At 34.6% G+C, this 26,917-nt stretch overlaps 1 protein-coding gene across 5 annotated transcripts in view; it reads right to left on the reverse strand.

Moving 5' to 3' along the window:
- ZPBP (zona pellucida binding protein) overlaps nucleotides 1-26,917 on the reverse strand; it is a 108,511-nt gene that overhangs the window by 45,264 nt on the left and 36,330 nt on the right. For all 5 annotated transcript variants that reach the window (XM_034665367.1, XM_034665374.1, XM_034665371.1 and 2 more), the window contains 2 exons: nucleotides 25,094-25,312; nucleotides 10,253-10,329 (listed from right to left, as the gene is read on the reverse strand). In XM_034665367.1, coding sequence (XP_034521258.1) covers nucleotides 10,253-10,329; nucleotides 25,094-25,312 — 296 coding nt within the window. The remainder of the gene's footprint in view (nucleotides 1-10,252; nucleotides 10,330-25,093; nucleotides 25,313-26,917) is intronic.

Raw genomic sequence — 26,917 nt, forward strand, 5'->3', positions numbered from 1 at the left:
TTGCCTCCCTCACTTCGTCTTATTTAATTTTTCCCTTCTTTCCCCTATGATCCTGTTTTGTTTTTTAAATTCCACACAGGAGTGAAACTACGCAATAATTGTCTTTCTCTAACTGACTTATCTCACTTAGCATAATACCCTCCAGTTCATCCACATCGTAGCAAATGGCAAGATTTCATCCTTTTTGGATGAGTAATATTCCATTATATGTATACGTGTGTGTGTGCGTGTGTGTGTGTGTATATACACATGTATATACACACACACACACGCACACACTCACCATATCTTCTTTATCCATTCATCTGCCAATGGACATCTGAACTCTCTCCATAGTTCGGTTATTGTGGACACTGCTGCTATAAACATTGGGGTGCAGGTGCCCCTTCATATCACTGCATTTGTATCTTTGGGATAAATACCCAGTAGTACAATGGCTGTGTCATATGGTAGCTCTATCTTCAAGTTTTTGAGGAAGCTCCATATTGTTTTCCAGAGTGGCTATACCAGCTTACATTCCCACCAACAGTGTTTTATAGTTTTCAGGGTACAGATCTTTTCCCTCTTTGGTTAGTTAGCTTGATTCCTAGGTATCTTATGGTTTTGGGTGCAATTAGAAATGGGATTGATTCCTTGATTTCTCTTTCTGCTACTTCATTATTGGTGTATAGAAATGCAACAGATTTCTGACATTACTGGATTTAATCAGTTTCAGCAATTTTTTGGTGGAGTCTTTTGGGTTTCCTAAATAGATTATCATGTCATCTGCAAATACTGAAAGGATACAAAAATACTTATTTAAAGGGATGCATGGACCCCAATGTTTACAGCAGCATTATCAACAATAGCCAAATTATGGAAACAACCCAAATGTCCACCGACTGATGAATGGATAAAGAAGGTGCAGTATATATATATATACACTAGAATATTATTCATCCATAAAAATGCATGAAATCTTGCCCTATGCAACAACATGCATGGAGCTACAGAATATTATGCTAAGCAAAATAAGTCAATCAGAGAAGACAAATACCACATGATTTCACTCATATGTGGCATTTAAGAAACAAAACAGAGAGGGAAGCAAATCATAAGAGATTCAACAATAGGAAACAAACTGATGGTTGCTGGAAGGGAAGTGGGAGGTGAAGCGGGGTGGAAATGATAGGTTAAATAGGTGATGGGCATTAAGGAGGGCATGTAGTATGATGAGCACTCGCTGTTATATGTAAATGATGTATCACTAAATTTTACTCTGGAAACCAATATGACACTGTATGTTAGCTAACTACAATTAAAAAAAAAACTTGGAAGAAAAAAAAAGAAAAGAAATAAAACAAAGGAGTGATGAAAAAATAGAGAGACAGGGGCAAGCTAAGAAACAGACTCTTCACTACAGAGAACACACTGATGGTCACCAAAAGGGAGGGTGAGGGATGGGGGAAACAGGTGATGCGGAATCAGGAGTGCACTTGTCATGATAAGCACCAGGTGATGCATGGAAGTGCTGAATCACTAAATTCTACACCTGAAATTAATGTTACACTGTATGTGAACTAACTGGAATTTAAATAAAAACTAGAAAAATAAAATAAATGACATATGAAAATATGTGGGTTGCAACTAAAGCAATGCTAAGTGGAAATTTACAGCACAAAACTTTATATGAGGTAAGAAAAAAATATAAAACAATAACCAAAGTCCCTACCTCAAGAAAATATGAAAAGAACCAGAAGACAAAAAATGAAGCAAATAGACAAAAAGGAAATAAGATGGAAGTGAAATTTAATGGAATTGAAAACGGGAAAACAATAAAGTCAATGTCACACAATGCCAGTTCTTCATAAAGATCAATAAGATTAATAAACTTATAGCAAGAGCAACAAAAATAACAGAGAAGACCAAACAGAAGGATCAGCAGTGAAGTGGAGAGTATTACTAACAGGCATTGAAAGTTAATAACAGAAAACTCCATAGGCCTTTATGCTCAAGCATATGACAACTTAGAAATGGACCAATTCTTCAAACACCACCAACTATAAAAATTCAACTACAATAAAAACAAGTATCTGAATAGTCTATAATCATTAAAGGAATTAAATACGTAAGAAAAAGCTCCCTTAATAGAAATCTCCAGGTTTCCCAAGAAAATTCTACCAAATTTTTCAAAAATTAATGCCAAATTTAAATAATCTCTTCCGGAAAACAGAAGAGAAGGTAAAAGTTCCCACTTGATTTCGTGAAGCTAGTATTACCTAAATAACAAAACCAGACAGAGTCTGTATCAAAGAACAACTATGGACTACTACTTCTCATGAACTCAATATAATATGAACAAACTAAATCCAACCATGTCTAAAACATTATACAGCATGACCATGTGCAATTGATTCCAGGTAGGCAAGGTTGCTTCATTATTCTAGAGTCAATCAATGTAATCCACATATCCACAAGTAAAAGAAGAAAAAAATCCTATGACCTCAATAATTAATTCAGAAAAAGCCTTTGACAACATCCAATATTTATTGTTAATAAAATCTCACCAAAATAAGATTACAGGGGAATTATCTCAGAATTATTTACAAAAAGAATCTACAAAAAACCTACAGCAGACATAGTACTTCATGTTGAAAGAATGAATGCTTTCTCCACAAGCTCAAAAAAGGAAAGGACATCTACTCTCACTACTCATATTAAATGCAGCACTGAATGCTTTAGCCACTTCAATAAGTCAAAAAATCAGTAAAGAGGCAAAACATACAGATTGGAAAGGAAAAAATAAAACTGCCTCAATTAGGAAATGACATGATTGTCAGTGAAGAAAATCCCAAGGAATATAAAACACTCCACAGTACAAAAAAACCTCCTAGAGCTAATATCTAAGTTCAGCAAGTACCTCAGAAACAAGATGAACACATGCTGATAAAATGCATTACCATGCACTGACAATGAACATATAGAAACCAAAATTAAAACACAGTATTTCTTAAGGTTGTTCCATAGGAAAGGAAACACAGTATGAACTTGTTAAAACATATATGTTATGTATGCTAAAAACTTCAAAAAAGTTGATTAAAAATCGTGGAAGACCTAAAAAGATATAGAGACATATGTCCATGGCTTGGAAGAATGAACATAGTAAAAGTGTAAGCTATTCCCAAATTTATACAGAGGCATACCTCAGAGATACTGTGGGTTTGGCTCCAAAGACCACTATAATAAAGCCAGTATCACAATAAAGCGACTCCAATGAATTTTCTGGTTTCCCCAGGCATACAAAAATTGTATTTACACAATCTTCTAGTCTATCAAGTGTGCACTAGCAGCAGTATGTCTAAACAAATCAATGTACAGATCTTAACTAAAAATACTGTTTTGCTAAGAAACATTAGCCATCACCTGAACTATCAGGAAGCCATAGCCTCTTGCTGGTAGAGGGTCTGCCTCAGTGCTGATGGCTGCTGACTGATCAGGGTGGTGGTGGCTGAAGGATGGTGTGGCCAAGGCCATTTCTTAAAATAAGACAACAATGAACTTTGGTACATCAACTGACTCTTGTTTTCATGAATGCTTTCTCTGTAACATGTGATGCTGTTTGATATTTACCCACAGAACTTCTTTCAAAGTTGGAGTCAATCCTCTGAAACTCCACCACTGCTGCTTTATCAGCTAAGTTTCTGCAATATTCTAAACCCTTTGTTGTCACTTTAACAATCTTCACAGCATTTTCACCAGGAGGAGATTCCATCTCAAGAAACCACTTTCTTTGCTCATCCATTAGAAGCAACGCCTCATCTATTCAAGTTTTATCCTGAGATTCCAGCAATTCAGTCCCATCTTCAGGCTCCATTTCTAGTTTCAGTTCTCTGGCTGTTTCCAGCACATCTGCAGTCACTTCCTCCACTGACTTCTGGAACCTTCAGTTTGTAAAGAAATGCAGTAACTGTGAAGCGCCATAAAGCAAGGCGCAATAAAACGATGTGTGCCTATGCAGGACTGATTAACATAATCCCTACCAACACCCCAAAGGTTTTTGTAGACACACACAGACTTTTGCTAAAATGATGAACAGATCCTAAAATAGATAGAACAATCTTGCTAAGACAGGAATACAATGGGATGAATAACGGCCCATCATTAAGGCCACAGCAGATAAGATAGTGAGGTACGGAGAGAGAGGCATAAACACAAAGAAAGGAAAAGGATAAAGAACCCAGAAATAGAGCCACACAAATATTCTCAACTACAGTTTAACAAAGAACGAAAGCTATTCAATGGAGAAAGGACAGCATTTTTAACAAAGGATGCTGGAGAAATGTGACATCCACAGGCAAAACAATAACAACAAAAATAGCCTTGCCCTAAATCTCATACATAAAGCAAAACTAACTCAAAATGATTGCAGATATTTGTAATGCGAAAAAAAATGTAAAAATTTTTTAAGAGAGGAAAATCTTCAGAATGTAGGACTATACAAACAGTTCTTAGATTTGACCCAAAAAAAAGCACAACCTATAAAAGGAAAAATGGATACACTTGACTTCATAAATATTAAAAACTTGTTTCCTTAAAAACCCATGTGAAGAGGAAGAACAGACAAGCTAAAATCTAGGAGAAAATATTTACAAACAACATATGAGAAAAACACTAGATCTAGAATATATGAAGAACCCTTTTCACTGAACAGGGAAAAAGCAAACAATCCAATAAAAAATGAGCAGCAGATAGTTCATCAAAAGGATGTGCAGGTGGCAAATAAGCATAACAAAAAATGACCAACATCATTAGCAATTAGGGAAATGCAAATTAAAACCATAATGGAATATACTAAATAACTTCCATGGGGGATAAAATAAACAATAGTTACAATACCACATGCTGATAAAAACTTGGAGAAATGACCACTCATACATTGCTGATGGAAATGTAAAATTAACTATAATATGACCCAGAATTAGTAAGCCAAAATGGTAAATTATTTTCACATGAAAACTTGTACACCAAAGTTTACAAAAGCTTTAATTTTGACAGTCAAAAACTGGGATCAGTCCAGATGTCCTACAACAGATAAAAAGCTAAATGAGCTGTGGTACTTCCACCATGGAACACTACTCAGTAATATAAAGGCACCAACTACTGGTACATATACCACCTTGGATGAATCCGTAGGAAATTATCCTGAGGGAAAAAAGCCAATCCCGAAAGGTTACATTCTTTATGATTATTGAAACTTCAAAAACGGAGGGCAAAATAGTGAATGTCAAGCATTAAGGAAGGGGGCGGGGGGGTTGGAAGGTAGTCAGGAAAGAGGTGGGCATGGTTATAAAAAGTAACACAGGGATCCTTGTGGGACTGGAACTGTCTGTATCTGGACTATGGTGGTGGATACATAACTGCATAAGAACTCAACACACAGAAATGAATAGGAGTAAACTGGCCAAAGCTAAATGAGAGCAGTGGATTGTAGCCATGTTGATACCCCTACTTGTGATATTGTTCTCTATCAGCATGTTTGCAAGATGTCACCATTGGGAGAAACTGGGCAAAATGTACATGGGACTTCTGTATAACCTTCTTACAAATGTACATCTACTTAAAATTCTCCTCAGTATTTTAATGTAAATAAAAAGATCTTAAAACAACTGATGTGTGAGTGTCCCTTTATAATTGTTACGATAATTTTAAAACAAGGCCCCAAATTCTATGGCATTCATCTCATACAGTAATGGTGTTTGAACCTTTCTTTAAACCAGGCAGACCCGTGAATGCTTTGACCAAGATACTACAACACACAAGATGCCAAATAACTACCAAAGCTGGGGCGGAAAAAGCCTATGATTTATGCTTTCACTTAGAACACTCACCCTCCTATGGCTTTCTTACAGAGGGTGACCCCCTGTCTCAGAAACAAACCATCTGCTGTGAGAAGTTTAAACCACATGGATGTTTGAAAATATGGAAATGGTAGAGAATAGTGTAGGAGAGAAAAAAGAAAAATAGAAAAAATCATAGCTGTAATTTTCCAAAAAATTGATGAAAAACATGAAATCATAGATTCAATAACCACAAACCAATCGCACACAGAACACATACAAACAAGACCAAGCCAAAGCACACTATACTCAAATTGCTAAGAACTAAAGATACAGAAAAAATTACTGAAAGCAAAGAAAAAACCCAACATGTTAAATAGGGAAAAACGACAACCTACAGGGTCCCCTGGAAGGCTCAGCTCAGTCAATTAAGTGTTTGACTCTTGGTTTCTGCTCAGGTCATGAGCTCAGGGTCATGAGATCAAGCCCCGGGTTGGGCTCTGCACTGGGTGTGGATCCTGCTTAAGATTCTTTCTCTCTCTCTAAAATAAATAAATAAAAAAGTCTGAAAAACAACTTGTAAATAATGGAATTCTTATCAGAAGCAATAGAAGCAAGAAGAGAGTGAAAAAAAATAACTTACAATGCTGAAAAAGTAGCCTACCAGACCAAAATTCTCTAACCAATGAAATATTCTTCAAAAATAAAAAAAAAATAGAATTTGTAGGTAAAAGAAAACTGAAAGGGTCCTTTGTCAGCAGATCATAACAACAACAAATGCAACAGAAGATTTTTCAGACTAAAGGGAAATAATATCAGATAAAAACTTTGATCCTCAGAAGAAAGGAAGAACATAGAAAATACTACTATACACATAAAAGACTACTTGTTATTTAAATATATTTAAAATATGTATGACTGTTTACAGCAAACGCCTTCAGAAGTATATTAATATATTATAATATAGGTGGATAGAATGATAGTGCATAAAGGATGAGGGTGGTTTAAATGAAGATATAAAATGGCAACACTTCTATATTTAGCAGAAAGGGGCAAAATACAAATTTTAAGTGAACTGTGAAATGACAAAAGATGTATATCACAATTTTTAGAGCAACCACTCAAACAAAAAAAAAAATTCTCATTGCACACAAAAAATATGCAACTCTTTGTGTTTACAGATGTTAACTCAGTGTGGTAGTAACATTGCAATATATACATATATCAAATCATTATGTTGTATATCTAAAACTAATACGTTATATGTCTGAAACCAATACTGTGTTATATGTCAATTTTATTTCAATATAAATAAATAAATGGGTAGATAGATAAAATGACACTCTAAAAACACAAAGGATGAAAAAGGGGAACAAATTTAGGCAATAATAGTAAAATAGTAGACACAATTCCAATTGTATCAATAATTACATTAAATTTTACTGGAATAAATGCTCCAATTAAAGATTTTTTTATTGAGATAATTATTCAATTATATATTGTCTACAAGAAACATGCTTTTTAAATATAAAGAAAGATAACTGAAATTAAGTGGTTAGAAACAAATACCCTTGCAAACAGTAAGCATAAGAAGACTGAATTAATAATATTAATTTTAGATAAAATTTGAGAGCAAGAATTACAGGGGACATTTCATAAGGATAAAAGAACAAACTACAGTTTTAGTTTAAAGGTCTTGCATATTTTCTGCTAAATTTATAATGAAGACATATGTGGGTTTTTCAATAAAGACAGAATTAGTATTTGACACAAATGAACGAACATCCATAGCATAATCTCTCAGTAAACTAGGGATAGAAGGGAACATACTTGATCTGGTAAAAGGCATCTATGAAAATTTGGAGCTAACAGCATATTTAATAGTGAAAGCCTAAATTTAAGCTTCCTCCCTAAGATCAGAAACAAGAAAAGGGTATCTACTCTCACCACATCTATCCAATATCATACTGCAGATTCAAACAGGATCAGGAAAGAAATAAAAGGCATAAAAATCAGAAAAAAAGCAAACATTGTCTCTTATTTGCATATGATATGACGGTTTATATAGAAAATCCTAAGTAATCTTTAAAGGGGTACTGTAAGAAATGAATTTAACAAGTGGCTATAAATACAATATGCAAATATGTAACATGCAAACATCTATTGAAAATTGAAACAACTGACCAATGAATTTTTTAAATATTCCATTTAAGACAGCACTAAAAAACAAACAAACAAACAAAAAAACCACCACAAAATACTTAGGAACAAACTGAGCAGAAAATGCGCAAGACCTTTAAACTAAAATCTGCCAAAAAAAAATTAAAAGGTGAATTTTTTAAACCTAAATAAGTGGGGAGAACTAACATGTTTATGTATTGGAAACTTAATATTATCAAAATATCACTTCTCACCATTTGACCTATAGATACATGGTAACTCCTATCAGAATCCAGGGTATTTTTTGTTTGTTTTTAGAAATCTGACATGGTAACTTAAAAAATTTCAGGAAATAAAAAGGACCTAGAACATCTAGAACAATCTTGAAAAGGAACCAAAATAAAATACTTATACTACTTGACATCAGATTTGCTGTAAAGGTACAAGCATGAACAAAGTGTGGCACAGGCATAAGGATTGACAAATACATCACTGGAAGAGAAGAGTGGAAAAACACAGCGCATCTAAGAAGAAACAGAACATATTTGGATCAAACTTCAAAGAGTTAGATATATCTCCACTGGGACAAATATGTCAAAATAAGTCTGAATTTCCCATTGTCGGGGGAAATTAAAAGTGTATTTAGTAATAAATAAGAATAAATGAAAAGGCCCAAAAAGTTGAAAACTGAATGAACAATAAAGCAGATAATACTAAATAATTTTTCAGATTTGTAAATCAAAGTCCCCAGAATGCTTCTGTGAAAATACTCTGGTCTGGAGATTTTGAATTCTTTTTATTATTATGCTATTATACTGCTATTACACTACCATCAACCAGAAAAACACATCTTTATTTTAACATAATAGGCAAAAAGAGACCATTTTATGCCCAGAAAAGAAAGAAGGGAAATAGGAAGGAAGTAGAAGAGAAAAAGGGAGACAGACCGATGTATAGCAAAAAAAAAAAAAAAAAAAAGTATCCCAATGACAGGAAAAATCATAGGGCAGAATGTTCATTGAGCAATCTAATATAGCCACATAACCTTCTAAAGGAATTAATAAAATTGCAGACATTTGTTATTACAAGTTTCAGGGAATGCAGAATTTGATTTTTTTTCCTGTTTCTATATAAGAAGTACAAATAAAATTGATTCTCAATGTTAAATGACATAAGGAAACTACAAATGGATACCAGTATGAGATCATCTTGAAGGAAAATAATGAAACGTCTCTGTTTCCTTCCCTACCCCTAATCCCTCTGCTTGAACACACATTCTCACATCACCAAAGAAAATTACACCAGCTGAAGGACTATGACTATTCAAAAGTTTGAAGATTGGTAAAAGTCTAAAAGATGTGCCATTAATTAAAGAATGATTAGCACAATACCCATGGATTAAGAAATAGGAATCGAAAAATAAGATTGCTCTGTTCCTGGTGTCCCAGAACATAGCTCCTCTTTCCAAAGTAACGTAAAAAAAATAAAAAAACAAAAAACAATCTATCCCAGAGATGAAAGGTAACCCCTAAGGAACATTTTTAAATGGAAATATCTGATAACATACAGCTTGATGATGTGGCTATATCTCGGGAGGCTTACTGGGCACAAATTAAATCATCCCCCTGTCAGTTTCACTGGGCAAAAGTAATGGATGTGGACCATATGCAATACCTATACCTTTATAAGGACATTTTGACAATTAATAATATGTAAGTAATCTTAAATTGCCAAGTATTTAAAAAAACATTTTTTTACAAAGTGCTTCTGATCACTGAGGAGCAACCAGAGATGGGACACAACACGGCCGTAAGTTACTGAGTGTGAACAGCATGTAAAGTATAACAGGAAAGAGAAAACTAAATTAGATTTCTGCTGGGAGGGTCAGTCTAATTTCTGCCTTAAGCATAGACACAGGATGCTGGGTTTAGAGCAATATGAAAATGGTTAACAAACATGATAGATTAAATTTATCATTTTAGGTCAGGAAACAGTAACACTGAGAGAATTCTACTTGATTAATAATTAACATGGAACAGGAAATAAGGCCAAAGAAACGGAAACATCATCTTTCTTAACACAGTTACAAGATGCTAATTATAAAGCATTTCATAAAAATATTAACTATATTTATTTGATGAAGTTTTATTTTTACTGTTGAATTTCCTAAATGTGGTGGGTGGATTTGATGTGTTCAATAAATAGCTAAGATGCTTACTCACACACTGAGCATTTTCATTTTTTTTTTTAAATTTCTCCAGCCTCACATAACATACCTTAGACAGTCTTTTGGAGGATTCACAGTTATGGTCTGCACATGGCTTAGGTCCTTTTTCAGTATCTAGAGATGAAACTGAGAAAATACATTATATTTTATCAAGGGCCCAAAGTCTGTTTCACAATATTAAAATTGGGTTTTGAAATATAAAACATATTTTGAAATATAATATTTCTCTTCCACTAATAATTAAGCAGTTTCCTAATGTTAAACTACACTATTCACAGCTACAAATCTAAGTCAAAGATTTGTTTTATGTAAATCAGGAAAGCCTCACTAATACAGTGACCCTAAGGATTAATAATAATGAGAGCAACAATAACAATACCTGATGATGATAACGATGAAAAGAAGAAAGATTAGAGCAGAAATACATAAAATAGAGAACAGAAAAATCATAAAAAATCTTCACCAAACTGAGTTGCTTCTTTGAAAAGTAAACAAAATTTACAACCCCAAACCAAGAATATTATAAATAAAAAAACTGTAATACAACCAATAACAAGGAAACTCAAGGGACCATTAAAGAGGCTACTAGGAATAACTATATACCATTTAACTGTACAACATGGAAGACATAAAAACTTGTGAAGACATAAAAATCAAAGAAGGAATAAGAAAAAGATGACTTAAGGATTTCCATTAAATAATCTTTCTAAATTATTTCATTAACTTAATTAGCACAGTTCTAAAATCTTCAGTTACTTGCCACTATTTATCAAAATATATAAAAAGAAATCTGATTTCTATCCCAGGTCTAGCACTAATAAACACAAGCATATTATTTAATATCTCCTTGAGACCCAGTCTCTACTCTGTAAAACAAGAGGCTAAATATTATGATTTTTTTTCATCTTTCTGGCTGTGAAAATACGATTCAAAATATAAATACGTCAATCTTAACAATCTAAGCTCTCTATAACCACAAGCAATTGTGACTACTTTACTTCCTCCAAATTCTCTATACGAGAAGACAGATTCTTGCTCATATTATCAACATTAGCCCAATATGTTATGTAAAATATGTTGGGTAGATAAGCACTGATATGAAGATAATAAAACTAACCATAAAAGTATTAATAATACAGAATACACTTGTGGAATAATGGGAAATCTTCATTATTTCAACATTCTTTTTTGATATCTCCTCAAACCAGTACACATCATGAAATTTCCCTGTTGCCCTCTGAACTGATATCATAAAGAATTATAAAGTATCACAAAGAATACAATATAGTACATCAGAGTGATTTTGTAAAATCAAACAGAACAGATGTTAAGCTGAAGCAGACCTCCAAGAAGGGCTGTAGATTTGGAAAAAAAGTTTGTTTTTTTCTTAATGGACTATTTTTTAAATCCTTTTAAAATGAGACCATCATAAAACTAGACCTAGGAAATGTAAAATCACTAGACTTATGTATCAAACATATACAATGAAGTTAAAGAAAGCATTTTAAAAATGTAGCCAAATATTTAAAATATTATTTACCTAAGGTAAAGTTTTTGAAACTACTGTTCATTATGAAGCAATTCAGAAGATGGCAGACCACAGTCTAACAATTTAACATAATGTGATTATGAGATCAGATCATCATGAAGATACGCAATTTTATTTTTAATTTGAATCTGTATAAAAGTTTAAGGCAAATTGAAAAATCCACCAAAATCTACTATGTATTGGGGCGTGTGGGTGGCTCAGTCGGTTAAGCGTGTGCCTTCAGCTCTGGTCATGACTGGGCTCCCTGCTTAGGCAGGAGTCTGCTTCTCCTGCTGCTCCTCACCCTGTTCATGCGCTCTCTCTCTCTCAAACGAATAAATAAAATCTTTTTAAAAAATTAAACTAAAGTAAAATTGTTGGAAACAATAACACAGAATCCACAGGAATTATCCAGTCTTTAAAATCAGTATAGACAGTGATTAATCAAGTCATTAACATCTAGAATGTTTAAATTATAATCCAGTACTAAAGGTAGTAAAAGCCAACAGGCAGTATGCCCCTCTTCCCCCACCGTGTTAGGTAAATCACACAATTCTGCTGTCTGGATCAGTTCACTCAATTAGCTCTCTGGATCTGAGAGAGCACAATTTCTTTTTGAACCCCTGCCTCCTTTGATATACCTGCTTTACTTAGGCTAGATGGCCAAGCTCATCCTATATGAAATTATGTACCCTTTTCTGTCTTTTTATATGAAACTTTCTACAAAATTTAAAAATGAAAAAGACAGAAATGACATCTGTAAAATGGTGAAGTAGTATACTTCAAGCCACCTTCTACCATGGAAATGCTGACAAAAATGGCCCAAAACAGTCAGAATCAAATTTGTTGAAACTTTGGAAAATACCTAATTTTTACACCAATGAAGAAAATGCTGAGTCAACAGAAGTTGACTTATGCACAACACTTAAAGAATCTTTTATCAGAATACTAGCTAACATCAAGCTAAGGACATGAGACATGAGAGATCACATACAACAAAGAAGATAGTCTTTACAAAGGTAGTTTAGGGGCGCCTGGGTGGCACAGCGGTTGGGCGTCTGCCTTCGGCTCAGGGCGTGATCCTGGCATTATGGGATCGAGCCCCACGTCGGGCTCCTCTGCTATGAGCCTGCTTCTTCCTCTCCCTCTCCCCCTGCGTGTGTTCCCTCTCTTGCTGGCTGTCTCTATCTCTGTTGAATAAATAAATAAAATCTTAAAAAAAAAAAAAAAACAAAGGTAGTTTAGATAAGTCACTAAACAAAGAACTACAGCCCACAAGAGCAACAAAAACAAACACAAGAAAGGTGGAAAAATCTGCCTTCATGATTACTACCTGACAGAATATTAAAAATGTAGTTTTCAAAAAAAACTATGAAGAATGTGAAGAAGAGAGTATGAACCAAAGAGCCAAAACAAAAACAAAAACACAACAAAGAACAAAACAAAACAAACACCAAACTATCCCTGAGAAAGCAGAGAAATTGGAATTACTAGACAAAGACTCTATATGTACTGTATTAAATATACTCATAAAACCAAAGGAAATAATGAACACAGAACAACAACAAAGAGGAAAATGATTCTCAACAAACAGAACATATTAATAAAGTGAAAGAAAGGAAACGAAAAAGAAATTCTGGAATGGACAGTTACAACAATGAAAAGGAAGAACTCACTGCAGGCTTCCAATTACAAATTTGATCTTGTGAAAAAATAAGTGAACTTGAGGACAGGTAAACTGAAATTATCAAGTTAGAGGAGCAGAGAGAAAAAGCAGGAGAAGAAATGAAAGCCTAAAGAGATCCGTGACATATCAAGTGTAGCAACATATGCATAATGGGGGTCATAGGTGGAAAAAAAAAAGGAAGGAACTAAAAGAACATTTGAAAAATTAATGCCAGTAATGTCCCAATTTGATAAAAGACATATATCTACATATCCAAAAAGATCAATGGAATTCAAGTAGAATAAAGGCAAGGAATTCAACAGTGAAACACATTACAACCAATCTGTCAAAAATAAAGTCAAAGAAATTATCTTGAAAGCAGAAAGAAAGAGAGAAGAAAAAAAGGAACTTGACACTTACTACAAGTTCATAAAAAGATTAATAGCAGATTTCTTGTTAAAAAAAAAACCCATGGAGGTCAGAAGGCAGTGAGATAACATATTTAAAGTATTAAAAGGAAAAAGCCTTCAAGCAAGAATCCTCTATCTGGAAAAGTATCCTTCAGAAATGAAGAAGAAAGTAAAATATTCCAAACACAATGTTTGCAACATCAGCTAGTAACAGGACCACAGATAGTAATTCAATGCTATGCAAAGAAATAAAGAACAGTGGTAAACTCATCTCCACAGATATAAGGCAATATATTTGTATTTTTATTCTTTTTTTTTTTTTTAAAGATTTTTATTTATTTGACAGAGATAAAGACAGCCAGCGAGAGAGGGAACACAAGCAGGAGGAGTGGGAGAGGAAGAAGCAGGCTCATAGCGGAAGAGCCTGATGTGGGGCTCGATCCCACAACGCCAGGATCACGCCCTGAGCCGAAGGCAGACGCCCAACCGCTGTGCCACCCAGGCGCCCCTGTATTTTTATTCTTTTAACTCCACTTTTTTCAAGTATATGATTAAAAAGAACTAAGATAATTATCATAAATCTGTATTAGTGGTAAACAATGTATAATAATGCAATTACTGAGAACATCATAGGGAGGAAGGAACAAACTATACTGGGGCGGAGTTTTGGTACACTGCTCAAACTAGGCGAGTATTCATTCCAACTATACAGTTACATATTCAAGTTATTAACTGTAAAACTCAGGAGAGCTGCCAAGAAAATAACTGGAATATATTCAGAAAAGGAAAGAAAATAAAATCAAAAATCCTATTTATAGTCAATTACACATAAGAAAAATCAGTAACAGAAGCATTAAGAAATAAAAAAGATAAAAGAAAACTTCTGGTTTATAGTCCAACATGAAAGGCACTTGGAAGCTGTCACTCCTGTCCTCACAAGAAAAGAGGTAAACAAACTGAGACTCACAAACTCTTCTTTGATTCACCAGATAACTGAGGTCTCAAGGAAAACTGCTGCCCACACAACTGTACAGAAAAAAAGGTAGATAGGAGACTTACTGCTTCCTAGGGCAGAAGTCCCACAGCAAGAGCTTGCCAGGGGAGCTAGTAGCAGTAGGAAAAAACTGCAACTTAGAATCTGTTGAAGGCTCGCAGTGAGAAAGCTCAACTATTAAAAAAATTCCAGCTCACGGGGACCTCCACACTTTCATGAGTTTTGCCTCCATCAGTCCAAAGAGGTTCTCAGGGAGGGGACTGAAAACAAATCCCCTTGTGCTTCTAGCATGAGGAAGAACAAAATAAACATTTTGAAATGCACCAACAACACTCACTTGTCTTCAATGAAAGTTTGCCCTAAAGAGAAAAATTTTACCGCAGCTTAAGCACCTTGAGGTTTACCAGCGTCTAAATGACTTGCAGACTGGAAATATCCAACTACCTGTAGGCTTCCCGCACAAACAAAGAAAGAGAAGGAAAAACACTGCTGAAGGTTTCAGACCAAAGATCTAATAAGCTGTCTAAAATCCTGAGATCTGGTTGTGGGGCAATAGGATGCTTTTTTTATCCTCACAAATTACCACCACATCAACAGGGTATCTTATAAACCAAGAGATTACAACATAAGGATTTTAAATCTCATACCTTATTTAAGAAAAAGACTTTAGGGAAACTCAAAGACAACAAAAGAAACAAAAACGAGAGTATCACGGAAATTTTTAGCCCCTGCAACCTATACTTCTCCTGAAGAGTAAATAGAGCCCAAATCCTAAACAGAGAAACAAATAATTTTATAATAAAACATACCTAATTCAGTTCTTACTATGAGGCACATCATGTCCAGTTTTCAATAAAAACTTGCAAGAAATACTAAAAGGCAAAAAAAGTTTCAAGAAACACAGCAAGCCAGGTGTCAGCTGGGCATCTAACTTTTGATTTCAGCTCAGGTCATGATCTCCGGTTCATGAGATTGAGCCCTGTATAACAGGTTCTGATTGAAATTCTCTCTCCTTCTTAACCTCTGCCCCTCCCCCCTCCACTCGCACCCTCTCTCAAAACAAAATAAATAAAATCTTAAAAAAAAAAAACACAGCAAGCATTATAATCATACTTAGAAATGGCAGAGACATTGACATTATCAGACTGGAAATTTAAAATACCTATGACAATATGCAAAGGGCTCTAATGGAAAAGGTAGACAACATGCAAGAACAGATGGGCAATATAAGGAGAGAAATTAAAACCCTAAGAAAGAATCAAAAGGAAATGCTAGAATCAAAAACACAATAAAGGAAATAAATGGCTTCCATGAGCTCATCAGGAGATTCAATGTGGCTGAGAAAAGAATCAGACTGGACTGGAGACTGAAATATGTCAGTGGTCACTTCTGACTCTAAAAAGTAAAGTGAAAAAATGATGGGAAAAAACCAAACAGAAAAGAATTTCCAAGAACTGTTGAACATTACAAAAGTTACAATGTACATACAAAAGGAACCGAGAAGAAAAAGAATGAATGAAATGAAAAGAATCTTTTTAGCAATAGTGGATGAGAATTTTCCAGTTAAGGACAGACAAAAGCAGAAATCCAGGAAACTGACAGACAACATGCAGAATAAATACTGAAAAATCTTCACAGGGGTTTAACATATTCAAACTATAGAAAATCAAACAAAAAGAAAATGTTGAAAGAAAGAAGAGGGAGAAAAAAATTCTTACTAATAGAGAAGGAAGGATAAGATTTATATCGGGGAGGATTCTGAGAAGATGGTGGAGCAGGTGTCTCCCCTCATACACAACAATTTCAGTGGAAGAATCTGTGCCATGTAACTGTTTTGGAATTTGGGAGTCTATGGAATTACGGCAATTTCCAAAAGAAGGCTTGGACAGTAAATTGTTGTTAATTTTCAGTCAATTTTGGCTCTTAGCGCAGTAGTGGCTCCCCATCCAACATCCCAAGAACCATGGCCAGAAGCTGTGTTTGTATTTTTGAAGTGGTTTGGACACAGCTTATGGGAGCCAGGATGGGGGAAATTAAAAAAAACAAAAACAAAAACAAAAAAACCCACAAGCCTGACCTCCAAATATCAGATGTGTGCTTGATTTGCTCACTGCATCTTCTTTCACAAAGATGCAGGTAAGAGGCAGGCGGCCATTACTGCTGCACTTCCTTCTGTGCCACAAGCCCCTCTCACACAAGTTGAAATGACTAACAGGAGACCAGAAAGGGCCTGTGCCCCTTTTCACCTTATTTTTCTCTTTTTCCTTTTTGGGTAGCCAGGCATTAAACAGTAGGATATTCAAAAACAACATTTATGGGAAAAATTAGGAAGTGACTGCATATGCACAAGAAAGGTAAAAGACAATACCTGAGAGAACTTAAGTTTACACCTCACATGGACCGTTGGCACAGAAAGAGCACTGATTTAAAAAAATAAACAAAACAGCAACAAAATAAACAAACCCTGGAAAAGGAGAAGAATTCTACACTTACACTATTAGATTCAAGTGCCCAGTGTTCAACAAATCTTAAGACATATAAAGAAACAGTATGGTCCATTCAAGGGAAAAAAGCAAATCAATAGAAACTATCCCTGAAAAACACTTGCTGTCAAGTTTACTGGACTAAGACTTTAAAACAATCCCCTGGAAGATGGGAATAGAATTAGAGATGTAGGGGCGCCTGGGTGGCACAGCGGTTAGGCGTCTGCCTTCGGCTCAGGGCGTGATCCCGGCGTTATGGGATCGAGCCCCACATCAGGCTCTTCTGCTATGAGCCTGCTTCTTCCTCTCCCACTCCCCCTGCTTGTGTTCCCTCTCTCGCTGGCTGTCTCTATCTCTGTCGAATAAATAAATAAAATCTTTAAAAAAAAAAAAAAAAAAAAAAAAAAGAATTAGAGATGTAGATAAAGTGAAAATTATGTATGAACAAATGGAAATATTAATAAAGAGACAAGAAACATAAAAAGAAACTCTGGAGCTGACAAGTAGAACTGAAGTGAAAAAGTCACTAGAGTGATCTGATGGCAGATGTGATCAGGCAGAAGGAACAATCAGCCCACCTGAAAACAGAACATTAGAAATTATCAAATCTGAGGAAAAGAAAAAGACTGAGGAAATGTGAGTGGAACCTAAGAAAATTTCTGAACATCATCAAATGGACTACAATATACACTATGGGAGTCCCAGAAGGAAAGAGAGAAAGTATCAGAGCAATCATTTTAATAAATAGTGGCTGAAAACTTCTCAAATTTAATGAAATCATGAATATAAACATCTAAGAAGCTCAACAAATACCAAGTAAGGTGAACTCAAAGAGACTCGCAGAAAGACACATTAAAATGAAGCTTCCAAAAGACAAAGAATCATGAAAACAGGAAGAGAGAAGTAACCTGTCACATACAAAGGATCCTCAATAAGATTATGAGCTGATTTCACATCAAAAATTTTAGAGGCCAGATGTCATAGCCTGATATATTCAACGTGCTTAAAGTTTTTTGTTTGTTTGTTTGTTTGTTTGTTTGAAGTATCAACCAAGACTCCAATAACATGCAAAATGGTCTTTCAGGAGTAAGGGAAGAATTAAGACATTCCGTGATAAACAAAAGCTAAGGGAGTTTGTTACCACTAGACCTGCCCTCCAAGAAATGCTCAAGGGAGTCCTGCAGGGTGAAAGGGAAGGACACAAGACAGTAACTTGAAGCCTTATGAATAAAGACCTTGATAAAGGTAAATGTACGAGTAATGCTAAAAGCTACTATTATTGTAAGATTGGATTCTAACAGCAATGTTTACATGATTTAAGAAGCTATTTAAAAACGATTAGTCTAAAAGTTAGTATTACTGTAATTTTGGTTTGTAACTTCACACTTTCTGCATAATTTGAGAGAGTAAATTCATTCAAAATAATTATTAGTTTATATTTGTGGGCAATTTATAAAGTCACAATTTTATGACACCAGCAATGGAAAAGGGTGGGAACAGAACTGTTAAAGCACACACAAAAAAGACAAAGATACTTTAAGAAAACAAAATTACAGATCATATCACTAATAAACACTGATGCAAAACTCAACAAAATACTAACAAACTGAATTCAGGAGCATATTAACAGGATAATATACCATGATTAAGTGGGATTTATTACCAGAATGCAAGGATAGATCAACATACAAAAATTGATCCTTGTAAGATACCACATTAACAGAATGAAGGGACCAAAAAACCCATATGACCATCTCATCTGATGCAGAGAAGTCATTTTACAGAATTCAACACCCTTTCATGGAGAAAGACACTCAACAGTGCAAAAACAGGAGGAAAATCCCACCATATAATGAAAGACACACACATATATATATAATCAATAGCCAATATCACATTCAGCGGTGAAAGACTAAAAGCTTTTCCTCCAAGACCAGAAATAAAACAAGGATGTACACTTTTGCCATTTCTATTCAACAAAGTACTGGAAGTTCTAGCCAGTGCAGTAGCAGTAAGGCAAGAAAAAGAAATAAAAAGTATCCAACTGGAAAAGAAGTAAAATTATTTTGGTTCACAGATGATGTAACATTATATGTAGGAGTAAAGATTCTACAAATAAGACTATACAAATTCAGCAAACTTGCCAGATACAAAGACAGCTGCATTTCTATATACTATAACCAACAGCATGAAAAGGAAAATATGAAAATAATTTCACTTAAGATAGCATCAAAAAAAAAAAACCTAGGAATTAACTTAACCAACGAGGTGAATTATTTATACCATGAAAATAACAGAGCACTGCTGAGAAAATAAAGAAGACATAAATGAATGGAAATGTGCCCATGTTCGCAGATTGGAAGACTTAATATTGTTAAGGTGTTAATACTATCTGGCAGAAATGGAAAACCAGATGCTAAAAACCATGGAATTGCAACTGATTTCAAATAGGCAAAGCAATGCTGAAAGAACAAAACTGAAAGACTCTCATTTTCAAATTTAAAATCTCACTTTATAAAGCTACTATCAAAACCGTATGATCAAACAGTGTGGTACTGGTATAAGGACAGGCATACAGAAAAATGAAATTGAAGAGTCCAGAAATAAACCTGTATATCTGTGGCTAGCTGACTTTCAACATGGGTACCATCACAATTCACAGTCTCCAAAAAATGCTGCTGGGACCACAGAACACCCACACTTCAGTGAAGACTGGATCCGTATTTCACAGTATATAAAAAAAATTACCTCAAAATCAATCTTTGACCTAAATGCATAGGTAAAGCTTCAAAATTCTTAGAAGAAAACAAAGGAGTACACAAAAAAGATCAGTAAACAACTTAAGATTACACTTCAAGGAAAAAGAAAGAAAGAAAGAAAGAAAGAAAGAAAGAAAGAAAGAAAACTTGTCCCAAAGATCAGAAGAAAGGAAATAATAAAAATTAAAGCAGATGTCTTCTTTTGAAAAATGTCTTTTCATGGCTTCTGTCCATTTTTTGGATTAGATTATTTTGGATTATTTGTTTGGGTGTTCAGTTTTACAAGTTCTTTACCTATTGTGGATACTAAACCTTTATTAGATGTATCATCTGCAAGTATCTTCTCCCATTCCATAGGTTGCCTTTTAGCATTGTTGATTGTTTCCTTTGATGTGCAAATCTTTTTATCTTGATTAAGTCCCAATAGTTTATTTTTGCTTCTGTTTCCCTTGCCTCAGGAGACATGTCTTGAAAGATGTTGCTACAGCCAATATCAAAGAAGTTTCTGCCTGGGTTCTCTTCTAGGATTTTATACATTCAGGTCTCACATTTAGGTCTTTAGTCATTCTTTCACATGTAACCATCCAGTTTTCCCAACACCATTTGTTGAAGAGACTGTCTTTTTCCCTTTGGATATTCTTTTTTGCTCTGTTGAAGATTCACTGATTGTACAGTTATGAGTTCATTTCTGGGTTTTTTAATCTGTTCCACTGATCTATGTGTCTATTTCTGTGCCAGTACCATACTGTTTTGATCACCACAGCTTTGTAATATAACTTGAAGTCCAGAATTGTGATGCCTCCAAGCTTTGCCTTTACTTTTCAAGATTGTTTTGGCTCTTCAGGGTCTTTTGTGGTTCCATACAAATGTTAGGACTGTTTGTTCTAGTTCTGTGAAAAATATATTTTGGTATTTTGAAAGCGGTCGCATTAAATGTATAGATTGCTTTGGGTGGTATAGACATTTTAACAATATTTGTTCTTCCAATCCAAGGGGGAGGTTTGTAGGGGGATGGGTTAAATGGGTGATTGGGATTAACAAGTGCACTAGTCATTATGACCACAGGGTGATGTATGGAAGTGTTGAATTACTAGAATGTACACCTGAAACGAATATAACACTGTATGTTAACTAACTGGATTTAAAATAAAGTCTTACAAAAATGAAAGCAGAAATAAATGGAATAGGGAATAGGAAAAAATAGAAATTAGTAACAAAAATGACAGCTGGTTCTTTGAAAAAATAAATTGATAACTTTTAGCTAGATAAGCAAGAAAAAAGAGAGGCTCAAATAAGTAAAATTATAAATGAATGAGGAGACATTACAACTGATAGCACATAAATACAAAGGATCATTAGAGACTGCTATGAATAACAATATGCCAAAAACTTGACAACCTGGAACACATAAGTACATTCTTTAAAAAAAAAAAGATTTTATTTATTGATTTGAGAAAGAGAGAGAACAAGCGGGGGGGAGGGGTAACAGCAGAGGGGGAGAGAGAGAGAAAGAATGTCAAGCATACTCCATGCTGAGCACAGAGCCCAACATGGGACTCCATCTCACAATGTTGAGATCAAGACTTGAGCTGAAATCAAAGAGTCAAATGCTTAACTGACTAAATCACCTAGGCATCCCAGAAATGGGTACATTCTTAAAACATACAATCTACCAGGACTGAATCATGATGAAATAGAAAATCTGAACAGATCAATAGCAAGTAGAGATTGAATCAGCCCCAAAACAAAAATCCCAGAACCAGGTATCTTCACTGGTGAATTCTGCCAAAAATTTTTAAAAAACTAATGTTAATCCTTCTCAAATTCTTCCAAAGAACTGAAGAACAGGTAACATGTCCAAACTCATTTTACATGTCCTGATACCAAAGTTAGATAAGGAGACTACAAGAAGTGAAAACTATAGACCAATATCTCTGATGAGTAAGGAAAGATTCTCAACAAAATACTAGCAAACCAAATTCAATAGTACATTAAAAGCTTCATACCCTATGATCAGAGAGGATTCATCCCTGGAATGCAAGGATGGTTCAACATACGCAAATCAACAAGTGTGATACATCACATTAGTAGAATGAAAAATAAAATCCCACGATCATCTCAACTGATGCAAAAGTATTTGACAAAATTCAATAGCCACTCACAATAAAAACTCCTAATAAACAGGGTATAAAAGGAAAGAACTCCAACATAATAAAAGCCATATATGACAAGCCCACAGCTAACATCATACTCAATGGTAAAAGGTTGAAAGATTTTCCTCTAAGATCAAGAACAAGGCAAGGGTGCCTACTCTCACCATTCCAACAAAATCATAGTATTAGAAGTCCTAGCCCAAGCAATCAAGCAAGAGAAATAAATAAAAGGCATTTGAATAAAAAATGAATAAGTAAACTGTCTCTGCAGATGATGTGATCTTATATACAGAAAACCAAAAAGACCACCAAAAAAATTGTCAGACCTAATAAATGAATGCAGTAACCTTGTGGGACATAAAATCAACATATAAATATCAACTGCATTTCTATACAACAATGACATATCACTTTAAAAGAAATAAAGAAAACAATCCCACTTATAATAACAGCAAAAATAATAATATACTTTGGAAAAATTTAAACAATAAGGCAAAAGATCTATACATGGAAAACAGTAAGATATTGATAAGGAAACTGAAGACTCACAAATAAATAGAAAGATATCTCATGTTCATGAATTTAAAGAATCAACATTGTTAAAATGTCCATAAAACCCAAAGCAATCTATGGATTCAATACAATCTCTACCAAGATTCCACCAGCATTTTTATAGAAATATATTTTAAAAATACTAAAACTCTTATGGGACCACAAAAGACCCTGAATAGCCAATGTATTTCTAAGAAAGAAGAAAACACTTCTAATTTCAATGTACACTACAAAGGTATAGTAATCAAAACAGTATGGTACTGGCATAAAAACACTCACAGATCTATGGAACAGAACTGAGAGCCCAAGAAATAAACCCATGCATATAACGTCAAGGAGACAAGAATATTCAATGGAGAATAGATAGTCTCTACCATAAATTGTACTGGAAAGACCAAATAGTCAGTCACATGCGAAAGAATGAAACTGGACTCCTATCTCGCACCACTCACAAAAATTAATTTGAATTGGATTAAAGATTTAAATGTAAGATATAAACCATAAAATTCCTAGAAGGAAACATACAAGAAAGCTCCTTGACAGTGAACATGCCAATGACTTTATGAATAGGACACCCAAAGCACAAAAAATGAAAACAAAACAAACAAAAAACACGCAGAACTATGTCAAACTAGGAAAGTTCTTCACAGTGAGGGAAAAATTGTGTGTGTGTGTGTGTGTGTGTGTGTGTGTGTCCATACACAATGGAACAGTATTTAGCCATGAAAATTAAGGACATTCTGCCATTTGCAACAAAGTAGATGAACCTTGAAGGCATTGTGCTAAATGAATTAAGTCAGACAGAGAAAAATAAATACTTATGATCTCATTTACATATAGAATAGACAAAAATCACTCACAGGAACAGCGAACTGATTGGTGGTTGCTGGGGTAGCAGGTGAGGCCTGAAGAAAATGTATAAAAGTAGACAAAGGGTACAAATTTGTAGTTATAAGAAGGATAAGCACAAGGATATAATGTTGAGTGTGAGTTATGTGAGATATAATGTGAGTATAGTTAATAATAATGTAGTGTCTCTTTGAAAACTCCTAAAAGATTTTAAAAAATCTCACTACAAAAAAATAAGATAAAATAAATTGTAACTATAAGAGATCATGTGTTAACTTTGTTGTGATCATTCATACATATTTGTACATACACACACATACAAAATCCTTATGTCATACTTCTTAAACTTACATACTGTTATATGCCAATTTGTTTCAATAAAGCTGGAAAGATAACAAAAATTGGGCAAAGAACTTGAATATAGTTTTCTCCAAAAAAGATATATAAATGGCTGATAAGCACATGAGATGTTCAACATCATTAGTTATTAAATGCATACCAAGCCCACAGTGCCTCATTTCAACTGTATATCATCTCTTTTCTCTTATGAGTTCAACTTTATTTTCAAGGTCTTCTAAGGACTATTAAATGCCTATTAATAGCACTTATTAAACACACTGGGTACAAAGACCTCAAAACTCATGGATGCTACTAGTGAGTCCTTGAAGAGCTAAAGAAAGAGTCTTACTGTGATACTTTGTCTCAGTCCCATAGACTAACTTACAAAATTTTCTGGAGAGGGAGGAAGGTAGTAAAGAAGATAAAAGACAGTGAAAATGGGGTTGAACTCTTGTTTTTTTCCTGTAAAGCTTCACATCTCAGTTTTGTCTAAAAATTCAATCCTAGATGGCCAAAAAGCCAAACCAAAAACAAACAAAACCCCGGAAAATTGGAGAAATGGGTGAGCACAATCACACAGCAGCAGCAGAGGAATCAAGGACAGAGTAAGGAGGAAAGGAAAACAGCAACCAATATCATTTGAGATGGAAAGAGGATGAGTCCTATTGCCAAGGGGACCCAATAAAAACATATGGAGAGTTATTCCACAGAGTTTATTCATAAACGGGCCCTTTATAAATATACATATGGGTACAAAATCAATTCTTTGTTTTCAAGAAAACATTGGGCCTCCACTCTGTCTTTTTAGGAAAAGCACTGTAAGCTGTTAGAATGATCCCTCTGGTCTATAATATTAACTCATGTTATTAGATGCTTTTACAGATTAAATCTTTATAAAGCTAAATATCATGACAGACATTTCTTTATACTAAATTCTATTCTTTTGTAAATTACCACAGCAAGGTTTAGTTATTATTGAGAGTGCCAACTTTTTATTAAGAAGAATTTTATTTGGGGGCCTATTAGAACTAAGAGAACATGAAACATATTCAGATCTATAACATTTACTTTAAAAAAATGCTGCAGGTAATTCCCATGTCTTCAAAATTTGCTTTTTGTTTTCAATTCGTTTTCATTAAAGAACTGTATATACTTACCTGAAAACGTAAAGAACAATTCATTTTGAAAACCAGCTCTTTGCATTTTAACACGATGGCATTCCGACTTCAGTAAAGAAACTTCACAGGAAAGGTCAAGAACCAATTTGCTTAAAATCTGAAGAAGTTTCTTCTCAAAGGAAATATTATAGATACTATTGCAGGGAGCTGCATGATATCGAGCTGTGAATTGGTAATAATAATGAGGCTCACGATAAGCTGTAAAAAATTAAAGAACAACACAAAAGTCATTATTTAAACAATTAAAATATATTGCAACTACTAAGAAGAAATCATTACTTGGAATAAGTTCATAGTATTTTTATACCCATACTGAGGAAACTGAGGGATACAGGGATTATGTGACATGTCCAATGCCTACGGTATCAAAACTAAGATTCTGGGTGCCTGGGTGGCTCAGTTGGTCAAGGGTTCAACTCTTGATTTCAGCTTAGGTCAAGATATCAGGGTTGTGAGGTTGAGCCCCATCTCAGGCTCTGCGCTCAGCAGGGAATCAGAGACTCTCCCCCTCTTCCTCTGGCCTCCCCCACTCCCCACTGGCTTGCTCGCTTGCCCTCTCATGCTCTCTCTCAAAAATAAATAAATTTTCAAAAAAACCAAAACTAAGATTCTAACCAAGAAGCCTACCCCATACATAGTTCGTGCCCTTAACCAATACATTATTCTTCCTAAAACTTAGGAATAAAATTTCTCTAAGTTTAAATATTCATCTTAAAATAAACAATAGCCCCGTAATTACCAACTATAGGGAAAAACTAGTATGTTTCTCATAAATCTACCAGTTTTAATGAGTTCCATTACAATATCTGAAACTGAGAACTTTTTTTTAACCATTTTGAAATCTCACTGAAATAATAGAAATATAAAAATGATAGGAATCCATAATTTTATATATGTATGCATATATGTGTGTGCACATATATATATAATGTAACCACATTCTGACACAATGACAACAAAATAAAAATCAACAACGAGGGGCGCCTGGGTGGCACAGCGGTTAAGCGTCTGCCTTCGGCTCAGGGCGTGATCCCGGTGTTGTGGGATCGAGCCACATCAGGCTCCTCCTCTGGGAGCCTGCTTCTTCCTCTCCCACTCCCCCTGCTTGTGTTCCCTCTCTCGCTGGCTGTGTCTATCTCTGTCGAATAAATAAATAAAATCTTTAAAAAAAAAAAAAAAATCAACAACGAAAAATCTGTCAAACCCTTTAAAATAAAATACTGCTAAATAACAAATGGCATATCCAATGAAGTAATGATAACTAAAAATATTAAGACAATTATAGTAGCGTGACATGACAGTTGGAGAAACGGTACAAGCCCGTTTCCCAATGAAAGTGATGTCAATTACTTTTAGAAAACAACCATTATAATCTCTGAAAATGGTCCTAATGTAAGCAGAACGAGATAGGGGTTCCCAGAAAAAGAACAACATAGCTTTCTGGGCATAAGAAAAGTGATTTCAGGCACCGGCCGGCCCTAGGAAAGCATATAGGAATGAACACCCTGTGCCAGACCAGGAGACAGCCTAATCATATCAGGAACAATAAATTAATGATAAAATTCCCAGGCTATTTTGATCAGAAACTCCAATTTCCGAAGATGGCGGAGGAGTAGGGGACCCCTTTTTCAGCTGGTCCCCTGAGGAGAGCTGGATAGGTACCAGACCATCCTGAACATCCACAGAATCAGCCTGAGACGCAGGAAGATACATCTGGATCTCTACAAATGAACATCTCCAGGGCTGAGTATTGAGGTATGAAGCAGGGAGCCGTGAAACCACGCACAGATATCGGAAGATAAA

The sequence above is a fragment of the Ailuropoda melanoleuca genome, chromosome 1 (assembly GCF_002007445.2).
Source record: "Ailuropoda melanoleuca isolate Jingjing chromosome 1, ASM200744v2, whole genome shotgun sequence".
Taxonomy (NCBI): Eukaryota; Metazoa; Chordata; class Mammalia; order Carnivora; family Ursidae; genus Ailuropoda; species Ailuropoda melanoleuca.